At 37.9% G+C, this 18502-nt stretch overlaps 3 protein-coding genes across 3 annotated transcripts; 1 reads left to right on the top strand and 2 right to left on the bottom strand.

Annotated features, from left to right (window-relative positions):
* The first annotated feature begins 750 nt into the window (after positions 1 to 750).
* Positions 751 to 12285, top strand: LOC106400862 (probable amidase At4g34880). Its single transcript, XM_013841257.3, has 5 exons — positions 751 to 1408; positions 1641 to 1855; positions 11186 to 11389; positions 11477 to 11654; positions 11742 to 12285. Exons 1-5 carry the CDS (start codon positions 863 to 865, stop codon positions 12096 to 12098), a joined length of 1500 nt encoding a protein of 499 aa, XP_013696711.2. The 5' UTR covers positions 751 to 862; the 3' UTR covers positions 12099 to 12285.
* LOC106400869 lies at positions 12249 to 14813 on the bottom strand. Its single transcript, XM_013841269.3, has 10 exons — positions 14208 to 14813; positions 13972 to 14031; positions 13856 to 13895; positions 13617 to 13795; positions 13490 to 13528; positions 13299 to 13388; positions 13032 to 13092; positions 12829 to 12953; positions 12605 to 12696; positions 12249 to 12510 (listed from the first exon to the last, which is right to left on the bottom strand). Exons 1-10 carry the CDS (start codon positions 14253 to 14255, stop codon positions 12393 to 12395), a joined length of 852 nt encoding a protein of 283 aa, XP_013696723.2. The 5' UTR covers positions 14256 to 14813; the 3' UTR covers positions 12249 to 12392.
* A 45-nt stretch (positions 14814 to 14858) lies between these two features.
* LOC125585906 (transcription factor KUA1-like) lies at positions 14859 to 16750 on the bottom strand. Its single transcript, XM_048755627.1, has 3 exons — positions 16268 to 16750; positions 15989 to 16197; positions 14859 to 15787 (listed from the first exon to the last, which is right to left on the bottom strand). The coding sequence occupies exons 1-3, from the start codon at positions 16539 to 16541 to the stop codon at positions 15215 to 15217; spliced, it is 1056 nt and encodes a 351-aa protein (XP_048611584.1). The 5' UTR covers positions 16542 to 16750; the 3' UTR covers positions 14859 to 15214.
* Between the last annotated feature and the right edge of the window lie 1752 nt (positions 16751 to 18502).

The following is an 18502-nucleotide window of genomic DNA, read 5'->3' as shown; positions in this document are numbered from 1 at the left end:
GGTCATCCTATAAGAAGAAGGTCGACGGTCCGTTATGCTACTGTAATAAGAGATCGACTCCGGCGAAGGCATGGACAGATGACAATCCAGGTAGAAGGTTTTGGTGCTGCGGTTCTCATGGGTTCGTCGATTGGATTGATAAGCAGGCGCAAAATGAATGGCAGAAACAGAGTTTACTGGAGGCGAAAGGCGTGATGGATCGTCAGAGAGAAGAAATCAGAAATCTGAAACAGTTGCTTAGCACAGCTTCTCAACCAGCCACATCTGAAGATTCAACTGCATTATTGTTGGAGGAAGGGGACAGACTCGCAGAGGAGAAGAAAAACAATGTTTAGAGAAGAAGAACAATGTTTAGAGAAGAAGAGAGTCTAGAGCAATTCGATTGTGGGGTAAATGAAATTAGGGTTTGTTCTTCTTTCAATTTGGGGCTTTTGATGAAGGAACCCGATGTTTTAACGGTTTAATCACGTGCTTAATTAAAAAATTAACGTCCTCTTGATTCTCTGTTAAACAGAGTTAACGCTGTTAGAATCGAAGTGTGAAACCTCTGAAATTTAGAAGTTGATGTATTTTATGGGTAACGCAATTTAGTCTGTGTATTAAATGAGGAGCCTAAAAAGTTCGTGTATTAAAGTAGCAAAAGAAATTCAGTCTGCGTATTTTTAAGGAATTTTCCCTTTAAACTAATTGATTTTCGTCTTCTGTTTCACGTGTTCTGTCCTCTCGAAAAAGAAAAGAAAAGAGAAGGAAGGTCAAAAGAAAAAAGGTTTATTTATTTGCCACTAATCAAACATGGATCTGTAAGAAAGAAGCCATTGGCGACTAGCGTTGACCCTTTATCTCTCTCTTTCTCTCTTTAGCCATGGTTGCTCTGCGTTTCATCTTCTCATCATCTTTTCTTCTTCTTCATCTTCTTATCACTCAAGCTCAGCCCCACTCTCTCAATAAGCCCACCTCAACATTCTCGATTCAAGAAGCCACTGTTGATGACATCAGAGTTGCTTTCAAGGAGAAGAGACTGACATCAAAACAGCTCGTCGAGTTCTATCTCAAAGCAATCTCCAAACTCAACCCGACGCTCCACGCCGTCATCGAGACGAACCCAGATGCGTTAGTCGATGCAGAGATGGCAGACAAAGAACGCCAGCTCAAAGGCGTCACTAAGCTTCCCATGTTGCACGGTATTCCGGTTCTGCTCAAAGACAACATATCCACGACAGACAAGCTTAACACAACGGCTGGTTCCTTTGCTTTGCTTGGTTCGGTCGTCCCTCGTGATGCGGGTGTTGTCAAGAGGCTCCGAAGATCTGGTGCTGTGATATTGGGCAAAGCCAGTTTAAGCGAATGGGCTCACTTCCGATCTTTTTCCATCCCAAATGGTTGGAGCGCACGTGGCCTCCAAGGAAAGGTCAGTTTCTTTTTTCCATCACATTCATTGCTCTATAGAGGCCGGATTTGAATTATATATAAGAAATCAAGTAAAAAAAATTAAAAATTTTGAGGCTTATTTATATCTATGTAAGAAACCTTCGAAAATTTTAGAGGCTAAGACTAATGTTTCACTGGCATGTGCCCAAATCCGGCCATGCTATAGACTGGTGATGACAAAAACTAATTCAGCAAATCTTGAAATGTTGCAGAATCCATATGTTTTATCAGCAGATCCATCGGGGTCAAGTAGTGGATCAGCTATTTCTGTAGCAGCAAATCTTGTGGCCGTATCACTAGGGACTGAAACTGATGGTTCCATTCTTGCTCCATCCAGTCAGAACTCGGTGGTCGGGATTAAACCAAGTGTCGGGCTCACAAGCCGAGCCGGGGTGGTCCCTATCTCCTTGAGACAGGACAGTGTTGGGTGAGTGAGATTATGAGCACCTACCTTATTTCTAACTACTCCGTCTGTTTCATATTAGATGATGTTTAACGTCAATGCATATATATTAGAAAAAATTGTCAAAACACCACAGAAAATCAACTACATTGTCCCTATAGCATAAATCCTTTTTTGGTCGGATTTGGACATAGATGCCCCTGGCCAACTTCAAAAAATCATATCAATTATTTTAAGAGTCAGAAAATATGAAAAATTATTCAAAATGTACATAAACATGAAACAATCATATGAAAAATAATTTGGCTGACTAAATATTAGTGTAACACAATTTCATATTTTGATCTTCGGATCGCAGAAAACAAAATCTACTAACTACGGATATGTAGATCGTAGTTTCGGTTAACTACATAGGTATCTGACGCATGAAGATAGTAAAGTCTACGGTTTCGTAATATGTCTACTACCGTAGAAAGAAAAGGTTACGGTTTTGCTTACGATCTGAACCCCGAAAGATTTCATGAACTAGTGTCTCATATATAACTACTGTCCCGGAATCATAGAATCTGCCAGTTACTAATCCTCTACCACGGTAATATTTCGTTATCTACTAAGATACTATAACCTATCTCTGTAGGATTATACATTCTGCCGCCGTATCTACCATCATATATCAAAGCTACGGGCAGCAGAATGCATGTTCTGCCAAATTCGAATTATTTTCGAAAATATTCCTTAAATCTCTCCAAAATCTGTTGAGAAATATTCTGTAAATCTTTAATTTTCTAAATTTTACGTGTTTCCTAAAGTTATGTTTTCTAAAAAATAACCGTGATTTCTCTTCTTCTTCTTCACAACTTCTTGATTAATTTTGAAACCACCCCAAAAATTTGAATCCCTTGTTGAAGAACATGCATATCTATGCCTCTTGTGGGGTGTGGAAATTTGATCCCTGTAAAGGATGGGGATTTGCTTTTGATAAGGAAAAAGGAGGAAGAGTACTTGCTGTGGAATTGACAACTTCCTTTGAAGATCTAAGGACTACGACTTTTGAGGATTTTGGCATTGACCAAAACGACGTCGAGCTTGAGTTAAGCTACTTACCTATGGAGTTAATCAGTACGATAGACTGTCCTCCAGTTATCATTGGGAATGATCGGCAAGTCAAGAATTTTCTTAAATATGTACGTGGAAAAGCTTCTTCAAGGTTGTGTGTGTCTATTTCACCTCTCAATGCAAACAACGACAACATTGAGCTTGATAAGGAGCAATCTAACGCGTCTGGCAGAGACCGACGTGAGCCTCCCTCCGTTTCACCTGGAGATGACATTGGTAGTTCTTCTCAATCGAGCAAGGATGGTGAAGACGAATGTAACTTGAACGCCTTGAAAGAAAATGAAGATGCTGACTTAAGTGGAAAAGAAGAGGATAGGGGAAAAAGTGTTCGGTTCTCTTTGAAGCATGTTGTGAAGACGGGTGAAACGTTTCAAAACAAATCTAAGTTAAAAGCAGCATTGGAAATGTCAGCAATGAAGAATAACTTCGATTATAAAGTTGTGAATTCTGATAGAAAACTTTGGTACATCCGATGCGTGGACAACAAGTGTAGGTGGAGTGTTCGTGCTGAGGGGTTATCAGGATCTACATATTTTATCATCAAAAAATATGTGGCGGATCATACATGTGCTGCGTCAAATATGGATAATGGTGGTCGGACAGCTTCTGCAAAAACTATTGGGAGTCTAATAATGCATAGGTATGATGGTGTCAAAGAAGATTCGAAAGCTAATGATATCATACAGATTATGAGAATGGAACATGGATGCGAGATATCGAAATCATTAGCGTGGGACGCTCGTGAGTATGCGATGAATCTGGTTAGAGGCATTCCCGAGCAGAGTTTTGGAAAAATTCCGAAATACTTGCACATGCTGAAAGAAGCTAATCCAGGAACACACACTTTTTACGAAACCGATGTCGATGGTAAATTCAGATTTCTCTTTCTTTCGTTTGGGCAATCAGTACGAGGATTTCATACATCCATGCGAAAAGTTCTTGTTGTTGATGGGACATTTTTGAAGAGCAAATACAAAGGAGTATTACTTGTTGCGACAGCTTTAGATGGAAACTCCAACTTGTATCCTATTGCATTTGCTGTTGTCGACTCGGAAAATGATCGTTCATGGAATTGGTTTTTCAGACAACTAAAGGTTGTTGTTCCGGACGAGCGTGCTCTTGCGTTTGTGTCGGACAGAAATAACTCACTTTGTAAGGGGCTTGAGAATGTGTATCCTCTTTCTCAACATGGAATTTGTATTCACCATTTGTTAAATAATGTGGTCACACATTACAGAGGAAAAGGAGTGGTTGGATTGATTGCAAAAGCTTCTAAAGCTTATAGAGTTGTTGATTTTCAGAAGCGATTCGAAGCTGTGTGCAATATTAGTCCAGCTATTGGAGAATATTTAACAGATGCAGATGTTACAAAGTGGGCTCGCTGTCAGTTTCAAGGATACAGGTATGACATCAGGACGACAAACCCGGCTGAGTCAATAAACTCTGCTTTGCGCTCACCAAGAGAGTATCCAGTCATTCCTTTGTTGGATAGCATCAGAGAAATGCTTACCCGTTGGTTTTTCGAACGACGCACACGAAGCAGGAAGCACACAATGCCATTAACTATTGCCATCGAAAAAAAGATAGATAGACGGATTAACAAGGGTAAAACGTTTCTTGTCCAGCCAGTTAACGAGCATCATTTTTTGGTTCGTGGAGATACAATCGACTGCCTAGTTGATTTGGACAGAAGAACCTGCTCTTGTGGGAAATATGACCTACTGAAAATCCCATGTAGACACGCAATCAAGGCTGGTTTAACAGTTGGCCGCGCCCCATCCTCACTAACAGATTTCATGTACACGACTTCCAATTGGAGAACAGCTTATGAAGAAACTATCAATCCAATAGGTGTTCCTGAGGATAGTTGGGTGGTTCCAGATACTGTTCGGAATGCCAGTGTGCTAGCTCCTGAATCAAGAAGAGGAGCAGGAAGGAGAAGAAAGCGCAGGTATGAGACTGTTGAAGACAAGCTCCGTTCGTCGCAAGGAGCTCAAGAAAAAAAGAGGCGCAGGTGCAGTCGATGTGGCGAAGAGAATCATAACAGGGCTACGTGTGACAGAGCTATTTAGACATGTCTTTGTTTTCGATTTTCTTGTTTTTCATTTTGGTGTTGGTTACTTGATTTGTTTGGTTTTCTTGCTTCTGGATTTTCTTGTTCTTGGATATGGTTTACTTCATTCTATGCAATCATTCCTTCGTTTTCTGCAATGTTATATATTTGACAATAAGTTGTAAACTGAAGCTGATCAATATGTTTCTCTGCAACTTTTACTCTTTAAAAAACATGAAATAGACTCTGAACTGAAGCTGCTTATAAAGCCAACGATTGTAAACAAGAATCCATAGAGTATATTAGTCAAAATAATGAAAAACAAAACTGCAAACTTAATAGATTCTGAAGAAAATCAAACTCAGACAACAAGCAACCGACAACTAGAACTTGCTCAGACACGAAGAGAAGTCCATATTCCTACGATTGCTCCTACAACTACCATAGCCACCGTTGCAATCTTTAGCTTGTGTTTCATCTCGTGTGCAACTCTAGCAATCTCCAAGTCTACCTTCTCTTTAAGCTTTTCGGACATCTGACGTTCAACTCTAACCATCTCGGACTGCACCTTTTCCATAACCCTTTCTTCAAACTTCGTAATCACTTGAGCAACCTTCTCATGTTTCACATCCACCATCCGAATCTCCTCAATCAAAGCTTCATCAATGCATTTAAATAGATGATTCTCAGTTTTTCTCTAGCGCAAAAGAAACAAAATTCAATCAGTATTGTATTATGAACTGTAAATCTAAGTGATATAGTATGGTTTAATCTGCAACACGAAATCAAAACAGGGACTTACATCTCTCGCGATTTCGCATCGGTAGAATCGTCGATACCTATTCTCCGCCGTCGATGAACCAAACGCGGTTATGCCCTCGCCACACCAACATCTTGTAGGCACACTATGAGTAGAGATTCGAGGAAAACGAGTAGAAGATGTTGACGAACTGGTCATTGCGATTTTGTTGCTAGATTCGCAGATAAAGAACCCTAATCCCCTTTTCTCTATACTTTACGTTCTTAAGTTTCGACAAATGAAAAGAAACTCACGTGTTTGGGGGTGTGTGGACCCGGGTTTAGGGTCGGATTTTAAACATTTTCGGGTGGGCCTAGTGGGTATAAACCGTAATTGGGTTATACTCTAAAACACTTATATTAGCTGCTCAAATACTACACTCTAATACACAAAAATCGACTTCTGAGAAGTATATGAAGACAAAATTTGAAAATACTAACCCGTAAATCATATATTAGGAATCAATTAAAATCGTCATGTTACATATTATATTGTCAAGAAATTGTTAAACCCACAATTCTTATTTACTCTTGTTAAATACTACACTCTATAAATCGATTTTAACAATTTCTTGATAATATAATATGTAACAATTGTGATAGTTTAGGGGTTTAGGGGTTTGAACCGTAATGAATTTAGGGGTTTCAACCCGTTTTTATTTAAAATGAAAACTATCATAACAACTAACAACAACAATTAACCATGAACTCAAATAAATTAGATAGGGTTGAAACCCTATACCCTAAATCACTTAATATATTAGTTTCGAAACATAAACAATAATCGTGAACTGAAATAGTAGATCAGTTTCAAAACAATCAAAGTAGTGCATGAACTGAAATGATAAACCACAAACTATCAAAGACAACAAGCATGAACTCAAAAGAGTTCAACCGTTTTCTCCGGAGCACGCTTTGGAGGCTTAAATGTGGACATTCGATACTGCAAGGACTCATCATTTGCTGCTTCCCAAAGATCAAACGCTATCTTGTGTCGGGCTTCTTGGATGTTCTCGTCATTCACCAAAGAGAAATCTAAACCAAGTAGATGGCACTCTATGAACTTCAACGAATAAGCACCACAGTCATTGCCACTCGTGTTTAGGGCGCGCATCGGGACATAAGAAACAGCATACTGTTTGACATTAAAATCTTTCTTCTTATCTGATGACTGGACAGCCTTGACGATTCGTGGAATGAGGACGGCGAATGCTTCCACGGCCTTGTTGTTCTTCTTACCTCCACAATCAAAAACCTCAACAGTCCGGTTCACAAGATTGACGCACATAGAGATCCAATGGATTTGGTTGACACAAATAGGGATGTAGAGACGATCGACATCAACACCCCAAACCGAACCTGTGCTTCCATGATATGGAAGCTCACCTCTTCCATATTCGAGAAGGTTGTTGTCGACTTTGTACCCTCTCCTGTTCCCATCAAACTTGCCGTAGGCGGTGATGATCTGATTACTGAACATACAATTCAGAAATGTTACTCGGTTTGGCTTCCACCGACGCAATGAGGTTTTTTCCCGAAACAAATACATCATTGCGTCCATGTCCTGAAAAAGACAATGCATGTTTTTAAGGAATGAGAACCAAAAACTATTATTAAATATGTAAATTAAGTCTAAGATAAACTCACATAGTTCTTCAAACCATTCATTAGGCCCCATTATACGCGAAGCCAACTCTGCATCAAATTTAGATGGCCCAATCTGAAGTACTCTGTAAATAGAAAGCAGTAGTGTGACGATGTTTGTGAGGAAAATTGAGAAAAAATAGTAAAACAATACAAATATTACTTACTTGGGCTTGAGGATCCATTCGGTTAGTTTGGAGAATTTGTCTTCTGGAACAAAAACCAATTCGTAGTCGCTGTCTTTGCAACGAACTTCTGGATCATCTATATCATTCAAGAATGGTCGGTTGAAGAAATCTTGAGATGGATCAAACCCGTTAACATGGGACTCTTGTGTAAGGTTGCCCATTGTCTTTTCTAAGTCCTCTTGGGTCCCTAAATTGACATCTAAAGTGTCAAATAAGCTGCCAAACAAATCAGACAACTCTGGATCCTGGTTATAAACAGAAAAACATGACATTAATATTTTTAAAACATATATATGAGAACATCAAATACATGCAATTTCAGAACATCATTCTTACTTCAAAATATTACAAACCGCAAACAAACCATCATTCTTACATCAATACTACAAACATTTAACAAAACATCATCCATACAATAATATTACAAACCGCAAGAACAGTAACCGAATACAAACCGACCGCAAGAAGAGAATTCAAATTCATGAGAAAAGATCTACTTCTTGTTTACCTTTGTCTGAGATCTTGTCTTAGCAGCAGTTGCAGGACCACCAGTGTGAGAAGGAACCGAAGCTTTGTCGCGAGAAGCTCGAGTGCGGGAAGTAGTAGCAGGACCACTAGCGTGAGTAGACGCCGGAGTAGGAGTAGGAGCTTGAGTAGATGTCGTAGCAGCAGCATGAGTATGAGTAGATGTCGTAGCAGCAGCAGGAGTATGAGTATAAGCCGGAGCATGACCATGAGTCTGAATATAAGTCGGAGCAGGACCATGAGGCTGAGTATAAGCCGGAACACCAACTGGAGTCTGAGATGAAAGGATCGTCTGCTCTAATTTGGTAAACCGGTCTTCAATTAAGTCGCGGACCTCAAGCCCTAAGGCAATAAAAGAAGACTTGAACATACCCTGGATATAGGACTTCATACTCTCTTCAAGATCTCTGTATTTGTCGGTTGATCTTTGGCAAAGTAACCTCTTCTTCCTTGACTCGGCTCCAATATCCCGATACTGGTTCTTCTTTGCAGGAGACACATGGGCGGTTTCTATTTCTTCTTCCATTTCACAGTCACTTCTTTCTCCAGCCTCTTCTTCCTTTGAACCATCATCCTCAGAACTTTCCGCATATGGTTGTTCAGTTTCCTGATAACGCCAAACATGCTTACTCCAGTCATACTTCTTTCTGTACATGTCAATGATCAGATCGACCCTTTCGTCATTCATCTCATCGTCTCGCTCAAACCCAGCATCAACAATGATGTTGCCATTTCCAGTTGAAGAGATGTATGGAAACACAACTCCCTACAAAAAAAACAAAGTTCAAAAGTTTAGCACAAAGATTAAGAATCATGAAATTCAATCACATTGATTAAAAGAAGCAAAACTTACAGTGGATGCAAAATCGGACTCAATACTAATAATATCTTCATAGGAAACCTTAGCAGATCCTTTCCAATTTCTGCATCTCATGCTAGTGACGCCTTCTTTGAGCTTCGTACCCAAAAGAGACCCGATGTCTGGAATAGCCTCCATCAACCAAATCTGAAGTGCATAAGAGAATCCATCTATGACATAGCTGTTCTGCGTCTTCACTTTATCCCTAGCTTCAGTAATGGAAGTCACAAGCGCATCAAAAGAGTGAAGACCCCACGAATATTTTCTCATCTTATCGAAATCCATCACGAGCTTGATGTACTTGTGTGGGATGCACACCTTCTCATCCTTCGCCATAACCAGACCAGCAATCACACACAAATACACCATCCTCAGCCTATCAACATGAGACCATGTATTACAAGACTTCAGATGCACCTTCCTGATTTGCTGTAGGCTAATTTTTCCTTTTTTCCGCAGCAACTTACTCCAAAACCCTTTATCACCTCTCCATTTATCAATATCCAAGTCAGGCTCGTCGTCTTTATATTTCAGACCAGTGATCGCATGGAATTCTTGCATTGAAAATCTGAGAGCCCTCCTAGCAAAATGGAACCACAACTCATGGCGCTTTGCGGTCAGAAACTGCTTACAAACGAAGCTGTGGATCACTCTCCCTGAATACTGAAGCTTGTGCACATAAATATCCATAACCTGAGAAAATAGCGGATCACCCAACACTTCCTTGTACTCTGCTTCAACATACTTCTCCACCTTCTTAAGTATAGAAGTTCGACAAGTGTTGTTCACCTTCTCAACTTGTGTTTCCGTTCCCTCTTTGAATAGGGTTTTTGGCAACTGATCCATCGCCATACCTGTGAACAATGAAACAAATACAATCACCACAGTCAGTACTCATAAAACAAAGTCATCATGATACAAGTTCATAATACTTAAGCGTTGACAAACAAGAAAAAGTTTGAAACTTTACTTAGCGTTCAAAAATATCAAAAGAATTAAACTTTCATAACATAGACACCTAAATCATTAACACTAACTATCTCAACTAAAATCGATACATATCAAGCACAAATTATGATAATGAAACACATATTTTAAAAAGAAAGACATGAAAATGAAGTCACCAGTTCTTATAAACTCTTATAAATCACAACACAAGGAAAGAAATACAATCACAACAGTCACGGTTCATGCCACTTTTCATCATAAAACAATCGTCCAAAGACATACATACTAGTGAAAACAAATCAAACAAAATCACCAAAGACATACAAAATGCAAACCACATACTTTACATGCTTTATAGATGTCAATACCCAATTAAATGCGAATCCATTCTCCCTCAATGTCACGAGAAACAACAACAGGTACAAGAGATCGGTTGCAACAAACAAACAATCAAAAAAGTATGCAACTTTGATAAGATAGAAGCCTAAATCATTCACATAAACTAAATTCGAAACCTATGACACTCAAACTATGATTAAAAAAAGACTCAAGTAAAAGATACAAAGACATGCAGAAAAAAATTCACAAACAAACCTGAAAAGTCTCGATTGGTTTGCTTGAAATAGAGCTGAGAGAGTATATTCCAGATCGGAGAGGAACGAGCTTCGGTTATCGGTGAGGTTCGAGCTTCAGTGGTGTTCGGCGAGTTACTTGAGAACGAGATGCGAAGTGGACGTGGTTTCTGACACTGCAATTAAGATGAAGAAGAACACCACCGGAGTCCTAGCGGGCTGAAGGAACACCGGCGACGGCGAGCTCTGACACGCCGATGACTTGAAATCGTCTTTTGTTCTCTATCGCCAAAGGAGATGACAAAATTAGGGTTCTAAGTCACGATTTGAGATTATCCCCTTTTGTTTATTTACCATCTGTTATTTTTTTTTTTTACTTTTAACTTTTATTTTTAACAATTAATTTTACAAAAAACGTTTTAAGCTTAGATTAGGGACTTAATTGGGTTTACATTAAAATTTATGCTAAGTGGACAACTTCTTGTTCATATTATGGTATAGGGACAATATACTAGTTTTTTTGTTGCATATTTCCAATTTTCCCTATATATTATTAAGAGATCTACTTTTTCTCATATATTGAAATAGAGGAGTATTTGATTTTATAACATTTTTCCAAGTTTCTACATATATGTGTTCTTGCAATTTTAGGCCAATATGCAGAAGAGTTTCAGATTCTGTTCATGTACTTGATGCTATTGTGGGTTATGATCCATTGGACGAGGCCACCAAGACCGCTTCTAAGTACATACCCAAAGGCGGTTACAAGCAATTTTTGAGAGCTAATGGCCTCAAGGGTAAGAGATTAGGCGTTGTGTTTGGTTCTCTTCTTGATCATGACATCAAAACACTAAGGTAATATTCGTTATAAGTTTTGAATTTTATTTTATCATATATTAAACCAACCGAGAACTCATATAGCTCTGTTGTTCTTGGACGTAGACAAGAAGGAGCCATCGTCATTGAAAATTTAACGATACCATACACAGATAGCGGTGAAATGACAGCACTTTTGGCTGAGTTCAAAATCTCTCTTAACGCATATCTTAAAGCGCTTGTGAAATCGCCAGTCCGATCCTTAGCAGACGTTATTGCCTTCAACAAAAAAATTGCTAAAAAGGTACCATAAGCGTTAAGACTGAATTCATCATTTTTTTGGCTGTCTCAACGGAATGTAAATCAATAGTTTTACCCCAAAAAATGACTGGAAAAGGTGAAAGAATGGGGACAAGAGGTCTTCCTTGAAGCAGAAACAACCAATGGAATGGGTGATAAAGAAAAAGCAGCGTTGCTTACAATGGAAGAATTTTCGAGGAATGGAATCGAAAAGCTAATGAAAGAGAACAAGTTAGATGCGATAGTGACATATGGTTCAACGTTGAGCTCTGTCCTCGCCATTGGAGGGTATCCAGGAATCACCGTCCCTGCAGGATATGATAGTGAAGGAGTGCCGTTTGGGATTAGCTTTGGAGGATTGAGATTCTCAGAGCCAAAGCTCATTGAGATTGCTTATGGCTTCGAACAAGCAACTCTCATTAGGAAACCACCCAAATTCAAAGCTTGAGGCACCTGCGAAGTTGATACTTGGAGAAAATATATATTTCCTGTGTACAATTATTCGGGGACTCTAGGTTGTTTTAATCTCGGTGTATTTTGTGGTCCGTTGTTTAGGACTTTTGTTTCCTTCGATTGGGCTTAGTTTTTCAGGGAGATATCTTTGCAATATGAATCATATATCATTCTATCCAAAAGTTCAAAACCAGAGCTAAGTAGAGACAATTACATGTTAGTTTGTTGTTTGGTCGGAAAAGCACAACTCTCTCTCTCTCTCTCCCCTTCCCCTCTCCTTTTTCTGCTTTCAAACTTCTTCGGTTAAGAGTAGCGAAGATAGAATCACAACGTATGCAAGGAACGCAAATAATGCTATCTGTATCATCAATCTTGGATTTTCTCTCATGTTTGGTGACGTCACCGACCTGTCACAGAACCGATTACACTTTATATACTTATAACCTTACTCACATACAGCCACCAATAAGGAGATTTGGGATTTGTTGGTTTATTTTTTACCTTGCAATACGCTGAGAGAGCCGATGAAACGGTAAACTTTGGATGAAGACGATGCCAGGTCCCGTTAGTGTCGCCATTACTACGTTATCACCCTTTGGGATGGTACAGAGAAAGTCAGATATATGAGGGAAGGAACAAAACAAAACAAAACAAAAACCTGAATCTTCTTCTCTTCTTTTAAAACAAAGTTTCGTATGTAAGGGAGTGTAATGTAAATGTAATACCCCGAATACTGCTCGTCTGAGAGGAGTGTTGTATTTGATTTGGACATCGATAGAGGGAGTGAGAGCAGCGATGCAAGACACGTCAATGGTGAGAACTTCTCCTACCTCCAGAACTTTTTGTACAACTAACATGTTTGGGATAGTAATGTCAGGGGATGAGGCGAAAACTACGAACAAGCATTCTGGTTGAGATAAAACCTCACCTGAGCCACCTGCGAGGATAAAAGCAAGACCTTGTCCAGATATGCGTTGTCTCAGAAATCCCTACAACAACAATCTTAATGAGAGTAAAATCCATACAAGGATTCGTGTGATTGGTAAGAATACTAATGCATCAGAAAGATACAATATAAATGCAGGATAAAAAACTAATTGGGTAATTCCTCACAATTATATACAAGTCTTTCTCAAATGGAAATCTCTAAAAGACATATCTATAAAAATCAGGGCAATGTTTTGCATCGTCTTACCTCTGCACCAGCGGCAACAATGTTTCTTGCCCTCTGGTCAACGGAGTTGACAACCTTCACATCACTGACCGAACAAAGGAATGCATCTGGCTACAACAACAACAAAAAAAGACAAGATTCTTATAGAGCCTTGATCTTAATGAGGAAGAAGCTGAGAGTAAAGCGTCCACATTTAAGAACAGAGGCTCTACCTGGCATAAGATTTCACCTCCAAACATAGCTAAATCGATCTACAAGGTAACAAAATAAGCAAAGATCACAAAATAGACCAAGCCGTACATTTAAGGGAGATAAGCAAAACTGTTATAGTCAACTAACCGGTAGAATCCTAGCGAAATAAGGTGCAGCAACACCCACAAACCCATCGTTTGGCCCAGTATTCCGAAGAACAACGCTGGTTACACTCTTACCGAAAATCCACTGTAAGACTCCAACTTGTTGTTCAGGAGTATATGTATTCTCCATCTCAACAGACCCAGACATGTAACACATGGAACCTACAACACCGTATCAAATTAGTAACAACAATAAATCAATAAAAACCGGTCTTTCAGTACCTGGCTTAGCAATGACTCTCTCCTCTGACTTTAACATTATCTGCCAACAATTATTTGCTACAAGAGTTAAAAAAGGAGGATATGGCATCTCAAAATGAAAAGAAGAATTTGTTTACCTGAACAACTTGAGCTTCACCACCCAAAATCTGGAAAGGTGTGACTGTATCTTGTTGACTCTGCATTACAGACCTAACATTGTTATCAAATGACATAATCACATGAATACTAACTGGCCGGGTCATGCGTTCACACGTACCTAAACTAAATTGAAGGAAGCGACAACAAATTAACATGAAATTCATATGTTATTATCAGATCAACAAATAGATTACACGAACCCAGAATGTCTAACCTGGTAGACATATGGCTGGAATGGAGTTGAGAAGAACGGTGCGGCCATCGTGTCGTGAAAGCAAAACCTCTGACGAGGTTTAACGATTCTCGAGAGCACCCCCACACGATTGGATCGCAGACGAACTAGAAATTCGAAAATTCACAGAGTAGGGCGAATCAGCTGACGGAATGAAAATAAATGGATCTTACTGGCGGACGACACGTGACGCGGCAAAGTTTCATTGGTTGTGACAAGCAAAGCCACATCTCCCCTCATCACTAGGCTTAATAAAACCCTCTACGCGAGTTAGAGGGTCCATTAAACATCCTAGTGAGTGACAATTTCACAATCCTTTTGTGAGTGCAACAAACACGGAATAGAGAAACAAAAGCACTGTAAACATTGGTGCTTCACACTGCTTGCGAATTGGTTCCTACTTCCTATCACCGCGTAGCTTGAAGAGCTCATTACGTTTTCTATGGGGCTGATTCAGCTCTAGTGAAAAAGCAATTGGTTCAGTGTCATGGGCCGCCAAAGAAGTTTGACACAATGCTCTAGGACTTTGTAAAAATGAAGATTGTTCTGATAATTTTACTCAGACTAATGTTGTATCACCAATGATGGTTTCCGGTTTAATCCATTTCCAATCCGGTTAGTTTGATCAGAGGATAAACAACAATCCTTTTTATTTTATCCAAACTAACAAATTCTATTTTCAGCTCCTAGCAACAATATTAGTAAACAAAAAAAAAAGAGAATTAAGTTTTAACCCATCCTAAAGGCAAACTAAAAGCATACAAATGCAAAGATAAATTTAAGAAAAATAATAATTTGTTTTTTTTCTCCCTCCTTTTCACTTCTTTTTCTTTCTTTTTTTTCACCCTAGCTGAACAAAAAGACCCTACTCAGTTAAACAACCTAACAAAGCAGATCTTATTTTACTGTGACCAAAGAAGCAGTCTAGTCTGTAAACCCCAAACCAGAGACAGAGATTATCTGCATGCAACAGTCACTTTTGCAAATCCTTACACCGCATGTACCACGTTGGTGATGTCTGAACTATCAGAACTAGGATTCGGGTGAAACGCCGACTGTCTCGTACCTAGCTTCAGTGAAAGAGACTGATCCGATTCTCCATTCTTCTTCTTGGACTCTCCAAGGCTAAGCTTAGACATACCAAGAAGCTCGTCCACATTGATAGGAGCTTTCGAATGCACTGCAGTTGGTCTAAGAATCTCGTGAGTTTCCTCTTTCTTGGTTGGTTCAGGAACATAACCAGCAGGCCATATTGGGTATGGAAACGGGTAATACGGTGAGAAGTAGGCTGGATATAGTATCGGGAATGATTGTAGTTGCGGTTGTGTGGTTTCTTCTAGTATGGACGAAGAAGAAGAAGCAGCAGCAGCGATGGAGGTTGGTTCACCGGTGGTAGAGTTTGTTGAGTCCATGGATTCACATTCATCGATCTCCAAGATTGATGGTGCTTGACGGGAGCTAGAAGCAAGTGTCTGATGAACAGAATCAGAACTTTGCATTAACGTTTCCACGGGAGTGTTCTCTGCTTCCGGTTCTTGCTGATCCATCGGTACATCTTCTCCCTGCAAGGATAGATTGCAGCATAAGGAGCCGAAGAAGAACAAAAAGGATTTGCATTTCAAGATCAAGTTCCCGTGAGAATCCAATAGAAGGCAACCCAAGCAACATACGACTTATTTAATCAAATAAACCGTAGCTTATGAACCATTTTGATTCAGTATCTCTAACCTAAACCATATCGGCGTAACGAAAGAAGGACTAACCTCATCAGGAATCATATCAAAGAGACTAGAACGTCTCTTGCGACGAGAGACATTAGATTGTCTAATGAAATACTTCTGAGCATGACTAGCAACTTGCGTTGGTGTCCTCGTATTCACATAGTTTCTTGAAATGCCACGCCAATCACCTTTACCAAGCTTCTGTAAACCTAACAAGAACATCCTGTGTTCTTCCTCTGTCCATGGAGTTCCTACAAAGCACACAAAAGCTCAAGAAAAGAATCGGATCAACGGGATATTGAATCAGAGACAGATGGATACCTTTCTTTCTCTCGCGGCTAGAGGAAGAAGAGCCAGCAACGAAATCCTCAGAAGCGTAACCATCACCACCAGCGACATGGTCAGGGACATCACCAGGAGAACCCGACCCATGCCCACCCGATCCAGAGCCCGTGTAGTGGCTAAGATTCCCCATACTAGCACTTTTCCGGATCGAACCTTCGGTGAGTCTAACGCCAAATAGCTTCACACCACGGTTGGGACATGTCCGAGAGTTGTGACCGTTGTGATTGCAGTGAGAGCATCGACGAGTCATGGCCCCGAACCTGATTTTGTTATCTTCAATCGGATCTCCGATCAGAGTTGAAACGTGTTCTTCGACGCGGATCGGATCTTAGCTGATCGCAGAAGCCCAGAATCTAATTGAGAGAGAAGGAGCGAAGACAATAATAATATCGGCTTATCTGGTCGGATTTATTACAAGACTTCGATTTATCCGACCGTACTTACCGTAAGATTTTTATTTTTCTGCTGTTATGTTTATTAGTATTTTCTATATTATAATCGAAAAAATGTTTGGTGTGTCATGTCATGGGTGGATTTTTTCCATTCTTTTTGTTTTATATGTTTCCACATCTATACTATTAAAAGAGAAGTCATGACTTTCTTAATGTATGATATTTTAAATGGATCATTTCTAGAAAGTTGTTTACATTATTTTTTTTTGTATTTTCATAACAATATCCTAACAAGATATTTAATTCTCTTTTTATTTCATCAAAATGTTATTAGATATGGATAATTTCGAAAATATATTTATTCCATCAATATATAATTATAGTTGCATATAACCATTTATAATATACTTAATAATAATAACATTTAATTATTCTAGAGTTAATACCTGCATATGATCTAATTAATAATAATAATAATAATTAATATTTATTATGCAAATAAAATCATGTTAGAATTACACCATGCAAATAATAAAATCGAATAAAAAATCATGTTATTATTATTATTTATGTTATACATTATACATGTATCAATATTTATTAAGATATTGTGTTAACAAAAATGTACTGATAAATATATAATATTTTAAAATACATTTCTATGGATTCAACCATATACTGGTTTTAATTTGGACCATTCCTTAAAATTTTATTAAATTTTACATGAAGTAATTATAATATTATAGTATTCATCTTTATAATTGAATACAAATGATTTTTTTAAAGAAAGTTCTAAACAAAATCTTTTAAAAACATTTTCAGAATTATTTTAAATTGTATATAAAAAAGTAATTAATTTTAAATTATTTATCATAAACTATAATTAGAAATTAAAGTTTATTTTAGTTTTGATTTATATATGAAAATTTAAAATTATACATAGTATTATAATTATATATTCAATGATAATAAAAATTTCAGCTGATTAATTTTCAAAAATAAAAATTACAAAGATTTTGTTAGAAAGATTCATTTTTATTTCAAATTAAAAAAAAAGATATTTTATCCAACTTAGTGTATTTCTCAAATATGATGTTTACAACAAACTTATTTTGAAGTACAATGTATTATAGTATTTTTTTTAAAGAAATTCTTTACAGTATCTCAAAAAATTTCTTCTCTACTATATAGATCCAATTTAATTTGCTTTCATATAAATTTTAAATAAAAAGTATGTAAAGTAACATTATTACATAATAAAGTTTCCAAAATAATTTTTGTTACAAAAATACAAAATTTATAGTAATAATATATAAGCCACGTAAACATAGCTATTATAGAATTACATAATATATAACACTAAATTAAATTAAGTTATTGGTAAATTTTGTTATATAAACTAAAATATTTTAGTATAGAAATGAGAAACCCGCACGGTTGTGCGGATCGAGATCTAGTTTAATTAAGGTCAATGCAATGTGTCCACTTTAGTAGATTTGTTTTTGGAAAAACATATCAATTACTTGAACTAATTAGTCAAATATAGCTATTACTATTTAATGGTAACGTCATAAAAAAAATTGTAAGGATACAGACTGTCTGCAATTTTGTAAATATTATCTTACTATATAAAAACAGTTACCTGTCTTTTGACTCTTTTCTTTCCAATATCATTTGATATTTTGAGTATATCCTAATTTTTAAATCAATGTCAGAAGAAATAAAAAACTGTAACGTTCTTTTGTAAGGCTTCCAAGGTGTAACGTTTTCCATAAACATTCAGGGGTGATTAGTAGTTGCTGTTCACAACCCTATTTAT

Source organism: Brassica napus, chromosome A2 (assembly GCF_020379485.1).
Source record: "Brassica napus cultivar Da-Ae chromosome A2, Da-Ae, whole genome shotgun sequence".
Lineage (NCBI taxonomy): Eukaryota > Viridiplantae > Streptophyta > Magnoliopsida > Brassicales > Brassicaceae > Brassica > Brassica napus.
This window is presented reverse-complemented; position numbering and strand designations above follow the sequence as displayed.